Source organism: Fusarium subglutinans (genome assembly GCF_013396075.1).
Source record: "Fusarium subglutinans strain NRRL 66333 chromosome Unknown NRRL66333_c0000019, whole genome shotgun sequence".
NCBI classification, from domain to species: Eukaryota; Fungi; Ascomycota; class Sordariomycetes; order Hypocreales; family Nectriaceae; genus Fusarium; species Fusarium subglutinans.
The window spans coordinates 26,904-40,484 of NW_023502082.1; the positions used below are offsets into that span (position 1 = coordinate 26,904).

The 13,581-nt window shown below is 47.8% G+C and overlaps 6 protein-coding genes across 6 annotated transcripts; 5 read left to right on the top strand and 1 right to left on the bottom strand.

Annotated features, from left to right (window-relative positions):
- Positions 1-832: 832 nt before the first annotated feature.
- Positions 833-2,317, top strand: FSUBG_2200 (uncharacterized protein; the record flags this gene model as incomplete). The annotated part of the gene is made up of 1 exon (XM_036679950.1): positions 833-2,317. One exon carries the CDS (start codon positions 833-835, stop codon positions 2,315-2,317), a length of 1,485 nt encoding a protein of 494 aa, XP_036542122.1.
- A 398-nt stretch (positions 2,318-2,715) lies between these two features.
- FSUBG_2201 (uncharacterized protein) lies at positions 2,716-4,097 on the top strand (the record flags this gene model as incomplete). The annotated part of the gene is made up of 6 exons (XM_036679951.1): positions 2,716-2,817; positions 2,878-3,001; positions 3,096-3,616; positions 3,667-3,765; positions 3,815-4,003; positions 4,059-4,097. 6 exons carry the CDS (start codon positions 2,716-2,718, stop codon positions 4,095-4,097), a joined length of 1,074 nt encoding a protein of 357 aa, XP_036542123.1.
- Positions 4,098-4,792: 695 nt separating this feature from the next.
- FSUBG_2202 (uncharacterized protein) lies at positions 4,793-5,670 on the bottom strand (the record flags this gene model as incomplete). The annotated part of the gene is made up of 4 exons (XM_036679952.1): positions 4,793-5,076; positions 5,125-5,302; positions 5,361-5,491; positions 5,547-5,670. 4 exons carry the CDS (start codon positions 5,668-5,670, stop codon positions 4,793-4,795), a joined length of 717 nt encoding a protein of 238 aa, XP_036542124.1.
- Positions 5,671-7,554: 1,884 nt separating this feature from the next.
- Positions 7,555-8,787, top strand: FSUBG_2203 (transcription factor; the record flags this gene model as incomplete). The annotated part of the gene is made up of 1 exon (XM_036679953.1): positions 7,555-8,787. One exon carries the CDS (start codon positions 7,555-7,557, stop codon positions 8,785-8,787), a length of 1,233 nt encoding a protein of 410 aa, XP_036542125.1.
- A 966-nt stretch (positions 8,788-9,753) lies between these two features.
- FSUBG_2204 (UAF30-subunit of RNA polymerase I transcription factor) lies at positions 9,754-10,934 on the top strand (the record flags this gene model as incomplete). The annotated part of the gene is made up of 4 exons (XM_036679954.1): positions 9,754-9,766; positions 9,845-9,984; positions 10,064-10,510; positions 10,746-10,934. 4 exons carry the CDS (start codon positions 9,754-9,756, stop codon positions 10,932-10,934), a joined length of 789 nt encoding a protein of 262 aa, XP_036542126.1.
- Positions 10,935-11,712: 778 nt separating this feature from the next.
- On the top strand, positions 11,713-12,816 carry FSUBG_2205 (Oxidoreductase short-chain dehydrogenase; the record flags this gene model as incomplete). The annotated part of the gene is made up of 3 exons (XM_036679955.1): positions 11,713-12,405; positions 12,456-12,618; positions 12,677-12,816. 3 exons carry the CDS (start codon positions 11,713-11,715, stop codon positions 12,814-12,816), a joined length of 996 nt encoding a protein of 331 aa, XP_036542127.1.
- Between the last annotated feature and the right edge of the window lie 765 nt (positions 12,817-13,581).

Sequence of the window (13,581 nt, forward strand, 5' to 3'; positions counted from 1 at the left end):
TTTCCATAAATGATGATGTGATATATCGGCGTCTTCATCGTAAATGGGTGCGTGAAGCATGTCTCTTTCTGGCTTGATGCTTGAGTCAATATCAGTCGTGTCGAACAAAAGATTTAAGGTTTCCCTTGCGCAAGGCCAGGATGACAATAGCATATAGCTGACGACTTTGGCCAGCGAAATAGTAGCACTGAAGAGCGCAAGAGACATTATTATGGCTTCTTGAGTACTCTGCCCGTGAATCGTCGAAGGCGACAATCTCTCGACCATTTTAAAAGTGAACAGGGGTCAACTCACTCGTGAGACTCTGTTGGCAGTTGTAGGTACCCCTGTAATTGTGGGCCCCACCTGTCTAAATTTAGTGGGCAACCCCTAACATTTTGATCTCCCAAGATTTCGTTATCTCGGATCTGCATCCCCCCATTCAATCGCATCTTCTTTGCTTTTGTTTGTGTTGCGTCTGCGTCGCCATCTCATACTCTTCGATTTCAAGAGTACATATTACAGTTTTTCTATATATTTTATCTGTATATCTGTACTTTCTTTTATGTCGCACATATACCTATCATCGTCCTCATATTTGTGATCTTAATCTGCGCCAAGCTTTATCTAAATTCTTTAGCTGCACCTGAGTGCAACAACTTCTGATCGACAAAGGTGGTTCTCGTCCTTCACACACATGAGACTGCGGCTTCTTGCGACAGCGCTTTGAGACTAGTTTCTTCAGTAGAAGCCACCGAACGAGCACTCCGCGACGTATCTTACGATATCGATGCTGCCGACGACGTCATATCGTTTTTCTTGATCATAGATTGCGATATTTGTGACATCAGTCATGATTTCTCGAAATCGCTCCGGTCGGCGCAGAAGTGCTGCTCTAGTCTTCATCGTCATTACTGTTCTCATCCTCAACTACGCAGGTCTTTTGTCATTGCCGTTCAGCTTCGAAGAACCTCCACAACCCGATCGCCCAAATTTTGATCTTGCACCACCATGTGCCCCAACTCTCGATCATCTACGACGCTCCTCGTACGGCCTGACGAGGGACATTATATACCAAAAACGCTGCATCCGCCCTGTTATAGACAAGAAGCTTGATAGCCAAGTTGTATCGCAGAACCCGGATGCCTTGATCAAGAGCGGCCAAATCGTTCAACTCGACCAGGCCTGTGAAGGATGGACCGAATCGACTTGCGAACCAGTCGCTCTCCGGGTGCCTCCGCCGTACCCTCAGCAGGACTACTCTGGATTTTTGTTTGGCGTTGCGACAAATCTTGATCGATTGAACGAATCCATGTCACAGTTTGAGAGCTGGCTTGGCAATACGCATGCGCAATTACTTGCGATTATCACCGATCCCGGCGACGAGTCCAAGTACAAACAAGTCACTGAGCAGTTCCGTCAGCGTGGGATCGAACTCAGCATCAAGGACCCCTGGAACAAGGCCATCACCTCCAACGAGCAGCACTTCGCAATCGTCCGCGACCTTCTTGCGCATGTTACCCCAAAGACGCAGTGGACTGCCATTGTCGACGACGACACCTTCTTTCCTTCCCTTTATCCAATGAGCAAGATTCTTGCCAAATACGACCACAAGCTTCCAGCATACGTGGGTGGGCTGTCGGAAAACTACGATGCAGTTAAGCACCATGGCTACATGGCTTTTGGAGGAGCAGGAATCTTCCTCAGCCCATCCCTTCTTCGCGAGCTTGACCCTCATCTGGAGGAGTGCCTCAAAGTTGATCATGTGCCTCAAGGCGATGGTCTTCTCAAGCAATGTATCTACAGCAAGACCAAGACGAAGCTCACTGTTGTAAAGGGGCTCCATCAATTGGACATGGGAGGAGATATGAGCGGTTTCTATGAGTCCGGCCGTCTGCCAATGACTTTACATCACTGGAAGTCGTGGCACCAGGCCCCTGTGGACAAGATGGTTAAGATCTCCGAATTCTGTGGAAGTTGTTTCCTTCAACGCTTCGCTTTTGGCTCCGACACCGTCTTGACAAACGGATACAGCATAGTCCAATACTCTGCAGGCTTGGAGAGCGTGGACTTGAGCAAGATGGAAGGAAGCTGGGAGGGCGCTGAAGGGTTCGACTGGAGTCTGAGCCCAATGAGATCCAAGATGGATCGACGCTTGAAGAAGAGCTATCATCTAGTCGACACTGAAATGGTTGGCAAGAATATCCGGCAAATTTATATTCATCGTCTCGAGAATGACATCCCTGGCCCGGATGAGAAGTCAAAAGACTCCAAGAAGACGCCACCCAAGATAGAGGAGATGAAGGATGAAGTGATAGAATTGTTGTGGGAATTATGATAAGACACGAGATTGGACTAGGTAATGTGGTGTTCCCGATTGGGCGAGATTTGTATAAACGACGAATGATACCAGATGACATATGGGACGGATAGATAGACTGGCTTTGTAGATAATAATGTAATGAGCCTTTCCTTATCCCGGCATTAATATGAGAGCAAGAGGGGTCTTCTGATCTCTACCCCAAAAGGTACCACACCCTCCATCACAGAGAGCTAATGATTGAGAGTTTATCAGGCTAGGGCTCCACGCGATATCGGCGTGCGGAGAACAATAGACTCCAAATGCTCAGTGACTGACTATACAAAGGGCGTTTGGAACCACATAAAAATGGTCTTGGTTGCCGCCATGAACCTGGATAACGTCAGCTCTATCACTCTTACACTTCAGTCCCAAATATGGCTTCCTTGTATCATCTCAATGGCTCTCTGCAGCCTTTTGCAAAGCTACTATTTCTCCCAGCTGTCGTTTTGATATCAGTCTGGGTCGTTACCACCACTGTGAGTTCAACCCGCTTTCAACTACATCATGAACTTTCGTAGTTGACCAAAAAACAACAGGCAAAGAGATGGATGCGCCATCGCAGACAGCACTTGCAAGCTAGCAAGGCTGATACAGTGCCGCCTGAAAAAGTGCCAGTCATTGAGCCTTTACATGACTTTGACTGGAAGACTGCACCCAGGCGTCAGTTACGGCCATTCAAACCAACGTATCACATAACGATGGGTATTGTCTCTTCACCGAACAAGAGCGTCCTTTTGTCTGACTGTCTTCAAAGCTATTCGGGCAAATACTCCATCAGAACTCATCACAATTGACGAAGACTACCTCGACCGTGTTACACATCGACGAAGTATTATTGCCACTCATGGCTCGACTGTTCATGGCTGCATTCCCGAAGGTGATGCCGCTGTGCGTGAGCTTTACACCTATCTCCTATCTGAACAGCTCCCCACACGGTTCCCGACCATGTTCAAACTCTCAAAAGACAACTCCATATGCGAAAATCTCGCTACAGGAATGTCTTTCCCCACGCTGCCCGAAGGCAACATGGATGCGGCGCTACGTGTGCTTGGTGAGACTGTCGAAGAAGATATCTTCTTGTTGCAAGAGACTCCCGAAGGCCACCGCTCGGTTGCATTCATGTGTTGCTTTCCAGCGGGCTTTGATCCCTCGTCTAAGCTTGGTAAAACACTTGTGGAGATCCATGCACCTGTGCCGTCATACGAGAAGATCGGTTCTAGTATGGAGAAGTTCTTTACAAAGCTGGAAGTAGGAAAGAGTGTCAAACGAACAAACGTCAGGAGTCTCCAAAGCCAACGCGCCGAATTAATGCTGACAATATGCAGTGGTCCGTCCAGACTCATACAGAGCTGTTCAACTGCCAGGGCAACCACATAACTGGCGATGATAAGTACGAAGCTGATGAAGATGTTGACATTGAAAAGGTAGGGTGCTGCCCCATGACAATATTTCCTCACTAACACATGCACACAGACTTTCCTTCGCATAGAGCTGCAAACCCTGACTCGTTTGCCCAGGACACGAGCCATTCTGTTCTCTTTCAAGACTTATCTCTACCCAGTCCGCCAGATCAAGGACGAGGGCCTGGGGCCTGCTTTCGCCGATGCTATTGAGGGACTCGCCAAGGGTAATGCTCCCGGCATGTGGACTTACAAGAGCGCGGTACGATGGGGAAGCAGTGTAATTACTTATCTGAGATCGTGAGAGGAGTGGAAAGGTCGATGACTTGGATGGTACATTGACTGCCGGTATGTGAGGTGCTCTGTTTGACTCATTACAATAAATGCCAAGACACCATCGGATGAATCAAGATTAATAAGACTATTTTTGTTCTGCACGATTTCCCCGATCCACCCCCACTTCAAGACTACAGTATGCCTTGTGTTTCGTGATAGCATGTACTTCGCTACAATAAAGAGGTCCAATTTCACGATTACTCCATAAGATGAGAGGATCGTCTCGTAGCAAGTCGTTCTGGCCGCAGATACCTTTTGGTGAAGTTGGTTTACTGTTTCCTACATTGGGGTTCCGTATTATCAACATCATGCTTCGGTGGGAGGTGGGAGGTGGACAATTTGTTCTTCCCTCAGAGAATTTTCTGTTTAGGAACATGTGTTATTCTCTATCAGATAATCATTCTCAACCGGGCCGGTGCTTCACTTACTAAATCTCGTTTTATCAAGCCTAAACCGGTATCATCGTGTGTCTACCCCACAGATAACCTTCTCGAACTTGCAGCATGTGGGGTGAATCATATCAATCTCGGCGCTCTCTTTTTAACTGCCGTATCAGGTAAAGGTAACCTATATCAACCATCTCGACTAATTCTCTTTTGGAAAAGTGCCTGGAGAGTACAACAAATATTCTGTAATTCCAGAGACACATTGAACCACCAAAGATTACCAGCTGCTCAAGCTCCATGTGACGATTCATAGGCCAGGGCTGCTCTATCTAATGATTCCCGTGGAGAAAAACAATCTTGAGCCTTCCGCTATGGGACATTACCGTCGCAGTGAAGCTCTTGTCAATAGACACCTTCTGGTTGTCCAGTTGTCGTTTCGTGAATTCCCTCGTTGCTTCGTCGTATCCGTCCTTGTCGGTTGGCTTCAGTGCCATACCTCCGCTGTCCTTTTTCACCCTACATTCTTTTGGGGCTTGAGATATAATATCTTCAGTGAACCCCATGAAAGGGGTGTAGGGGTCTTCTGATCGCAAGAGGATGGGCCCGTCATTGCCTGCATAGTGTTAGCTTTCTCGATCAATAGTTCAGTGTGGTATATGACCTTCAATAACAGACACTCCCCCGTACCCCACTGGATAGCTCTGCCAGTTCACCTCTGCCCATGTGCCGAGATTGTGAGCGCCGCCATCAAAATCGATATCGTTGCCACGGACGAGTCTTCCAGAAAATGTTGAGCACCATGTTGTCAAGTCAACAAATACAGTTGTGTTGGAGGATACCTTGCAGACACTTAGTTGAAAGCCTACCTTGCAAGGAAATCATGGGCTGCCAACATACCTTCATCGCGCGATACGGCTTCGCGTCTATTCCATTTTGATACACCATGAACCAACGAGTAGTTCCGTCACCATAAGCAGTTTTAAAGGTGATACCTGGTTGACCAATGTCCATGTCGCCAAGGAAAGGATCTATGAATTCAAATCAGATTATGAACACAACTGCGTCTTTGAGGGTTTGTCATACCTTGGATGAGTGTGTAGTCACTCTTATCCGGGTCGCCGCAGAATTTCAAGGCCTGCGCTGCGGTATCCTCGATAGATGCCACACATACTGCCAGGGCAAAAAGGAGAAGGCAAATGCGTAGCATACTTGCAGATTTCCCCTTCTACTATTCTTTCAGCGGGAAAACTTTAGAAACAAGAGGTTGGCAAATAACGAAGACGGCGAACAATTTTTCAACGCATTAAATAGACAGGTTCCTTCCGCGCGAGACATGTGTTATGGATGTTACTGTCTCTTTCCTTTCGCATGAGGTGGTTGCCCGTGAGGTTGTGTTCGACAAACCAAGTACCTAGGTTGTTTGGGAAAGTGTCATTTGCACCTTCTCTGCACTTCCCTTTATGGAACGGGAAGATGCATGTCGCTCGCCTTTCCGATCCTGATTCACAGCAGCACAAATTTAGGCATCCGGTAGTAGGCCAGTAGTTTGTCTCGCTTCAAGGTAAATGAATGCTTTTACTGCTTCTTCAACATTCGATCTGTAAGGAGTTTTCGGAGTTTACTCCGACTTCCTCATTTGGTGATCCTGTGATGTATAGAGGCCTGCCATTGGCTGTACTCTATCATTGACTCGCGGTACTTGATCTCATCTGTCGATTTGAAAGCATTTTATTCAGGCAGATAAATATAAAGACAATTCAGTTATACATTCAGGTTCCTGCCACAACAGGAAACTTAAGAGTGAATTGTAAACATATCATTACCTGTTTGTTTGCCTCTGTATGCTAGGCTTGTTAAGGCAACTATGTACATGTTTGGCATCTTTTTCGCACGTTCAACGGCTCCAGAACCCCTTCCAATCATAATTAGGGATATAATATTGCACAATGGCATAGTCCGTAACATGGCATGTTCGAGCTATCAGTACCATAGCCTCATGTCTTGCTGTGCTTGGTTGGGTTTCCGCTGATTACAAATGTTCATAAGGTGCACTAACATCCATTTTCCTGACTCATCCATGCTCAGCCCTGCCCAGGAATTCGGTATGCAGACTGTCAGAATCCAACATACAACCGCCCATCGCATTCTCAGACTAAAACATATCGATTACTCTCAGTATCTCAATGTTCACCACTTTTGACATAACAACTTCAAACTCCCTGTCAAGCGGGAAACCTCCTTCTCCACCAACTTCACAACCCCGCCCCAAGAGGGCTCAGGTCTCACGCGCCTGTGACTGGTGTCGCTTGACACGAGTGAAATGCGATTCTACCCGACCTTGTCGGAACTGCAAACAAGCCAATAGAGAATGTGTAAACTCAGGCCGCGATGATTTCAAAAGTGTTGCCGCGGCCACAAGGTTAGTCGAACCTGAATATATCGAAGGGGGCAAGCTAACAAGGAGATAGAGAGGTTCAACGGCTGAGAAGTCAGGTGCAGCAGCTTGAAAATAAGCTACTTAGCCCATCTCCTTTGCCCCAAAACGGTGATGCTGTGTTTAAACGCCCATTAAGGTGGAAAGGAATTCGAGTGAATGGTATTCAGTACGGCCCATCCTCGCTGGCTTACTTTACTCATCGAGTATCAACTTTCACAAAATCGAGCTTTGATACAAAGGTCCTGTCATGTCCAAAACTACCAGCTACTTCATCTCCGCTCAGCTGCGACCGACTACAGCGTGAACAGCAAGACGCTCTCCTCGACCTTTACTGGCAGGGCTATCATGCGATTTATCCAGTGATCGAGGAGTCTGCTTTTCGACAACTTTACGACTCACTCTGGATTGATAACACAACAAGACAGCCATGTCCTCTGGTAGACATTGTGATCGCCTTATGCGTACAGTTTGGCTCCTCCTACACAACCTGTGACAATGTTGTTGTGCCTGATCAGCCTGGTTTCGATTTCTACCTGCAGGCTCAACAAGCGCTAGTTCAACATTTGGATTATCCGTATTTACATTCGGCGCAATGGCTATTTTCTGAGCGCCTTATATATGTTGGCTTTGAATAAAGACAACTCGGCCTATATGATGATTCGATCTGCCGTAGCTGCAGCAGAATCACTTGGCCTCCAATTCGATGCCGGCAATGAGACCCAAGATAGCGAAGTTTCAAGTGGCACAAACACAGGCTCGCGGTTATGGAAGTGCCTTATCACCTTAGACACGCAGGTTTCTCTGCATTTGGGCCGCCCCTTCGCAATTCCAGAGCCGCGTTTGTATGAGCGCGAACACCCAGAATCTGATACCATCGCTGAACTTGCCGGTCCAAATTTCACCCTTTCGCAGTCTTTAGACATCAACTGGCTTCGCTTTCAGCATGAGAGACAAGCCCTCTTTCAGATCGTTCGTGAGATTCATACTGAATTTGCGAGGGTTATGGAGGATGTTCTTTCGGAGATTGATCAACCCGACTTTTATCAGCACCCTTCATCACGAGAGAAGTGCGCAAAGTATCTCTATGAGCAGCTCAAGCGACTCAAGACCTGGGTTGAGAAACTACCAAGTAGTCTCAAAACACCACGGGTGCAAGGTGTACCCTTCTCGGTTGATCGCTCGCCACTGGATCTCAGCCAGGGCGATCCCCTTTGGCTTCAGAGACAACGGCTAGTGCTGGAATTCGACTACCATTCCTTGGTCATTATGCTCACTCGAACATTCAACTCATTTCTACCAACGCCAGCACTGGGCACTTTCGATAGTGATAACCACTGCATTACTTGTGTGAACTCTGGGATCATGGTAACAAATATGCTAAACCAGATCAGCAGGGATTCCGGTATTCTTGCTGGCTGCTTTCAAGTGTTTGATTGGCAGCGTACCGCCACATTTGCTTTAGCTGGCTTCTCTTGCGGATATCCCATTTGCCCAATGTCCCCCACAGCGCGGAAGACGTTGACACTAGCTGCGAGGGTTTTTGAGATATTTGGATCCAAAGTAGGTGTGCAATTGACCAACAGTCTCAGGATCAAATCTCTAGAACTGGTGGAAGCATTTAGGGCAAGGCTTGGTCTCGCTACACCCGCGACAACTCCAGCCAGTAACCAGAAAAGCCCAGACACGTTGGATACTGTGGTGGAGCCGAGTAGCTATCAGATTATGAGTGTTGGCGAGGAAGCTTTATACGATGCAGGTTTTTATGCGACACTTAATGAGGACATGTGGGCTGTCGACACACCAGGTGGGCTGCTCTGGGGTGACTTGTTGAAAGATTTGGATTCAGGACTAGTTTCATCTCTTGGACAGGTTGGAGTTGACGATTGATATCGCCATCATATTAGATAGTGCCTTGGACTTCCGAAATGCTTCAGTTACCATCGTTGCCAGTATTGTGAAAGACCTTTGATCAGAACAAGCAGATCAGCTTTGAGGCCTGGGTAACTCATCATGCTCAGACACAGCCAGTCATGAAGCGAGGCAATGGACCCAGAGAACTGGGAAAACAACACCAAAGATAAAAGGCATACCCCACGTGACCTCGATGAAAAATCATAATAGGAAGGGTCAATGTGGATGAAGCACGCTTCCTCCCGTCTCAGGTCTTACACCTTACCCCTTTGGGTTGGTGACTTAGCGCTACGCAAGGTTCATTGGCTAAACCCCTGGTCACCAGCCACGGCAACGAGAGCCTCAGAAGCCTCATCGGACTGAGATCGGTGGCTTGCTTGCTTTCCATGACTTCCAAGGTTGCGGGTGAACATTAACTTCATCCATACACAACAAATTGACGTAAGCCCGCGATAGCTTCATTAGACCTATCCAAATATCGCTTTTTTTTCTAGAAACACTTTATTTCCCATTCACTTCTTTGTAGGCCACATCAATCCTGGCTATTCGATTTACTTCACTGTCCATCGTTTCATGCCGCGGTTTGTCCACTGCAATCGACCGACCGCGGGACCTAGGCGACCAACCATCACGCATATTTGACCGCGTTGGCTCAAGAAAACAATCGTCACATCACCGGGAGCACGCACGCGCAATCAATTTGGGACATGCTTTGATACAGGCGACCCAGGGCGCATTCTTCACCATTGCCGCGATCGCATTCCATCATCCTTCTTCACAGACGGACGGCTGCAGGTGTCGTTGTTTGTATGCGCATAACCCCCCGCCTTTTGGGACCCTCTCTCGTCTTGTAGCTGCAACCGAGCCGCCTTTCCTGCCGACCTTTTCCTGTACAACTCTACACAACTGAGCGGTCGTGCTGCGAACAACATCATCATCATCATGAGCGTCCCTTGTAAGTTCCCCTGCCACCCCTTGGCACAGACCCCCTTCATCGCGACTCCAAACCTTGAATAACACCATATACCGATAGTGACTACCGAAGAGCTCGAGCGCTATACCGCTATCATTGACGACATCCTTGAGACGTCCGACCTCGAGACCATCTCACGAAAGAAGATCCGGCAGGGGTTAGAGAACAAGCTCGGCGGCCAGGATCTGAGCGAGCAGAAGGTATGCCGACAAACAACAAAAGCATTGCCTCGCCGTTCCATTTGGCATTGCCCAATATTTTCCCCTGCTGACTTGCTAGAACGCCATCAAACGACTTATCGAAGCTCGGTTCGACGCCGCATCCGGGGCCAACAACGGAATCGAACCCCCCTCCACTGTTGACTATGCGGCCAACGGTACGTCCGATGTAGGCGAGACCGAGCAATCCGCCACCCCGGAACCTTCACGAAAGAAGGTTAAGCGCTCGTCATCGGCTGAAGATGCGGACGCCAAGTTGGCCGCGCAACTACAGGCGCAGGAAAACAGCTTGGCCAGAGGGCGCAAGACTCGAGGGGGTGACAAGGCAAAACCTACCAAGAAGAAGGCGGCGCCACGCAAGAAGAGTGCGAAGAAGGTCAAAGCCGACGATGATAGCGACCTCGAACCAGCCGATGGTGAGGTTGGTAAGAAGAGAAAGGCTGGAGGTGGTTTCCAGAAACCTTTTAACTTGAGCGAAACCCTCTCTGAGCTTGTTGGCGAGACGCAGGTATGTGAACCACTTCTCTATATCCTACGTAGGGCTTTATCCTAGATCTCTTGCGAGGTTGGATCATGGCCTTGTCTGTCCAGCCCATGTCTTTGCGGGATCGGATTATTGTCTGAAGAGGCTGGACGCGTCTATCCTGGTTCGGACTATCTGGTCTATCTCTTGCAACTAGTCTTGCCATTTGGATGGATACATGCAGCATACTTTGGCACAGCCAATGCTAACACAATTGTAGCTCTCGCGACCTCAAGTTGTCAAAAAGCTCTGGGAACACATTAAAGCAAATGACCTTCAAGACCCGAACGACAAACGTCAAATCATTTGCGATGAGAAGATGCAAGCAGTCTTCAAACAGGCAAGGGTTGACATGTTTCGGATGAATAAAGATATCGGTAGCCATCTCTACCCGGTTGGGGAGGAATAAACAGCAGGGCGACTACATGTGCGGAATGCAGAGTCCTTCTGCGAAAGTTTCGATGAAAGCGTTTGGGCGCGCGGCGGCGTACCGGTAAAGTGTTTCTTGTCTACCTATTGACAATTGGGCTAGGTGCTATATAATGAATCCCAAAGAATTCCGAAAGGCTCAAGATTGACGCTTTTGTACCGCCTGGGCGGTGATTCAGGAGCATTATTATGGTGGGGATAAAGACTACCCTACAATGGGAGTACTATTTGCAAGACTCGGTCTACGTGAAGGTGGGATCGCTCTATAACTAAAGTATTTGATGATAATTTACCTACCTACCTACCTACCTTCCAGCGTGCACCTCTTAAAAAAAGAACCGTTGATTATCACGTCCTGATTGAAAGTGGATTGTCTTCCCTGTGATATGTACTTCCCACCCAATCTGTGCTGCACCTAGTCTAAGTGGCCCTGAACAGCATAAGCACTTGCATAAATGGTTTATTCCCACGTTCCTGTGACACCTTGATGTTTGTAAGTCAGAATACAGCTTCTCTGCTGTTCATGTGTCACATATGTATCTCATGTCTGCCTTTCGAGAGCTTCGAATTATGCAATCTTCTCTTTATAGCACGGAATTAAACTCAAGCTCCGGTCTTCGGGTAGTCGATTGCCCCGCGTTGCCGGTTGCTACCCCGTGATTTGTGAGGTCATGGAAGTTGTTATCTTTGTGTCATTGATTCTACCATCCAACTCGCTGCTCTCTAAGCTATTGACGACTTCTTTATAATCCTTCATTATGCCGCTGCCTGCGAGACCTTTGGATGCCCTTAGCCAGGCATTCCCCCCCAAGCCCAAATTCACTGAGGCAAATGTTCCCGATCTCACAGGAAAGGTGATCATTGTCACCGGTGCAAACACTGGAGTCGGTCGCGAGATTGCCCAGGTTCTCTACAGCAAGAATGCTACAGTCTGGGTCGCTGCCCGTAGTACTGAGAAGGGTGAAGCTGCTATTGAGGGTATCAAGAAGCAGCACCCTGAGTCAAAGGGCATCCTCAAGTTTCTCAAGCTCGACCTTGCAGATCTAACAACAATTGGGGCTTCAGCCAAGTCGTTCCTCGAAGCTGAGAGCAGACTCGACATTCTGTTCAACAATGCCGGAGTTATGACACCACCAGAGGGATCTAAGACTGTGCAGGGATATGAGCTCCAGCTTGGAGTTAATTGCCTTGGTCATTTCTTGTTCACCAAGTACCTCACTCCTCTTCTTCAAAAGACGGCGAAGTCGGCGCCTAAGAATTCCGTTCGCGTGATCTGGGTGTCTAGTTCAGCTGCGGATGTTCTCTCACCAAAGAATGGATTCGAGCGTGATAACCTCGATTACCATGAGCCACGAAACCTGATGTTCAAGTACGGATCAAGCAAGGCCGGCAACTTCTATCACAACACAGAGTTCGCTAGGAGGTTCAAAGATGATGACATCGTCAGCGTGGTACGTTCTTCATGACAGCTAAGCGATCCATAAACTAACATTGAACCCAGTCTCTAAACCCTGGCAATCTGTCAAGCGAACTTGATCGCACCTCACCCTGGTATTTGTACTATCCCAGAACCATTACCACCTATGCTCCTATATATGGTGCGTACACGGAGCTATTTGCTGCCTTTTCTGAAGACATCACAATCGATAAATCTGGTATTTGGGGTAAGATTTCCTTTGCCTTACTCGAACTGAGCTCAGGCAGTTACTGACAACTTTCAAGTGGTTCCATGGGGTCGATTCATGCCTATCCGCCCAGATCTTGAGAAGGGTGCTTTGCCCGAATCTGAAGGTGGAACAGGTATGGCAGAGTTCTTCTGGAACTGGTCTGAAGAGCAGGTCAAGCCCTACTATCAAGTTTGATAGCATTTCTATAAAATGCTATGGTTTGTGATGTAATTTCTTCCGTTTATAATATCTTAGCTTTAAATCATCTGCCATGCTACGATTCGATACTTATGATGCGATGGATTATAGTTCGACCTGTTTTATGCTGTTTTAATCCTCAACGACCTATACCAATCTATTAAACATGATCCCTTGCGCCCAGTTGGTACCACAGGCTTGCTGTTATTGTAAATGTGAGGCATGTCGTGACTTGCGGCCGTTAGACTCTAATTAATGACCGACGGGAGGTGAAATGAAGTAAACCCTGTTCATTCAAAGGAGTTTTAAGCCATTGTCGATAGGTCCAGCTTCAATGAGCCGTCATGAGTCAATAGATGCCAATGCGAGTCTTTGTCACTCTAGGCTGGGATCGTTCTGGCCGGTGACTCCCAGTATTGAATAACGGTTTCAGAGCCAATCAAAGGGCCCAATTTGAGCATCGCCCCATGCTTGTGAGTCTTGGGTGAGATTACTCAGCCACAGATGCGGATGGAAGTGGCTTTGTGCCACAGCAGGGCAGTTCCGTCACTGTTCTGCCCCGCCATTTCAGAGGTAGAAACCCAAATAAAATCTGGTCGACATCATCATCTCTCGTTTTCGCGACTTCCCTTGAAACTACAACCATTTTGCATTCGTACAATAGCGCACCAGTACAGCTTCACCAAAAGGTCGCTCATATTTTCCATTTACCTGTAGTTTTCCTCGTGCACTAGGCAGCTTTCTGTTTCGATAAAGCGACTA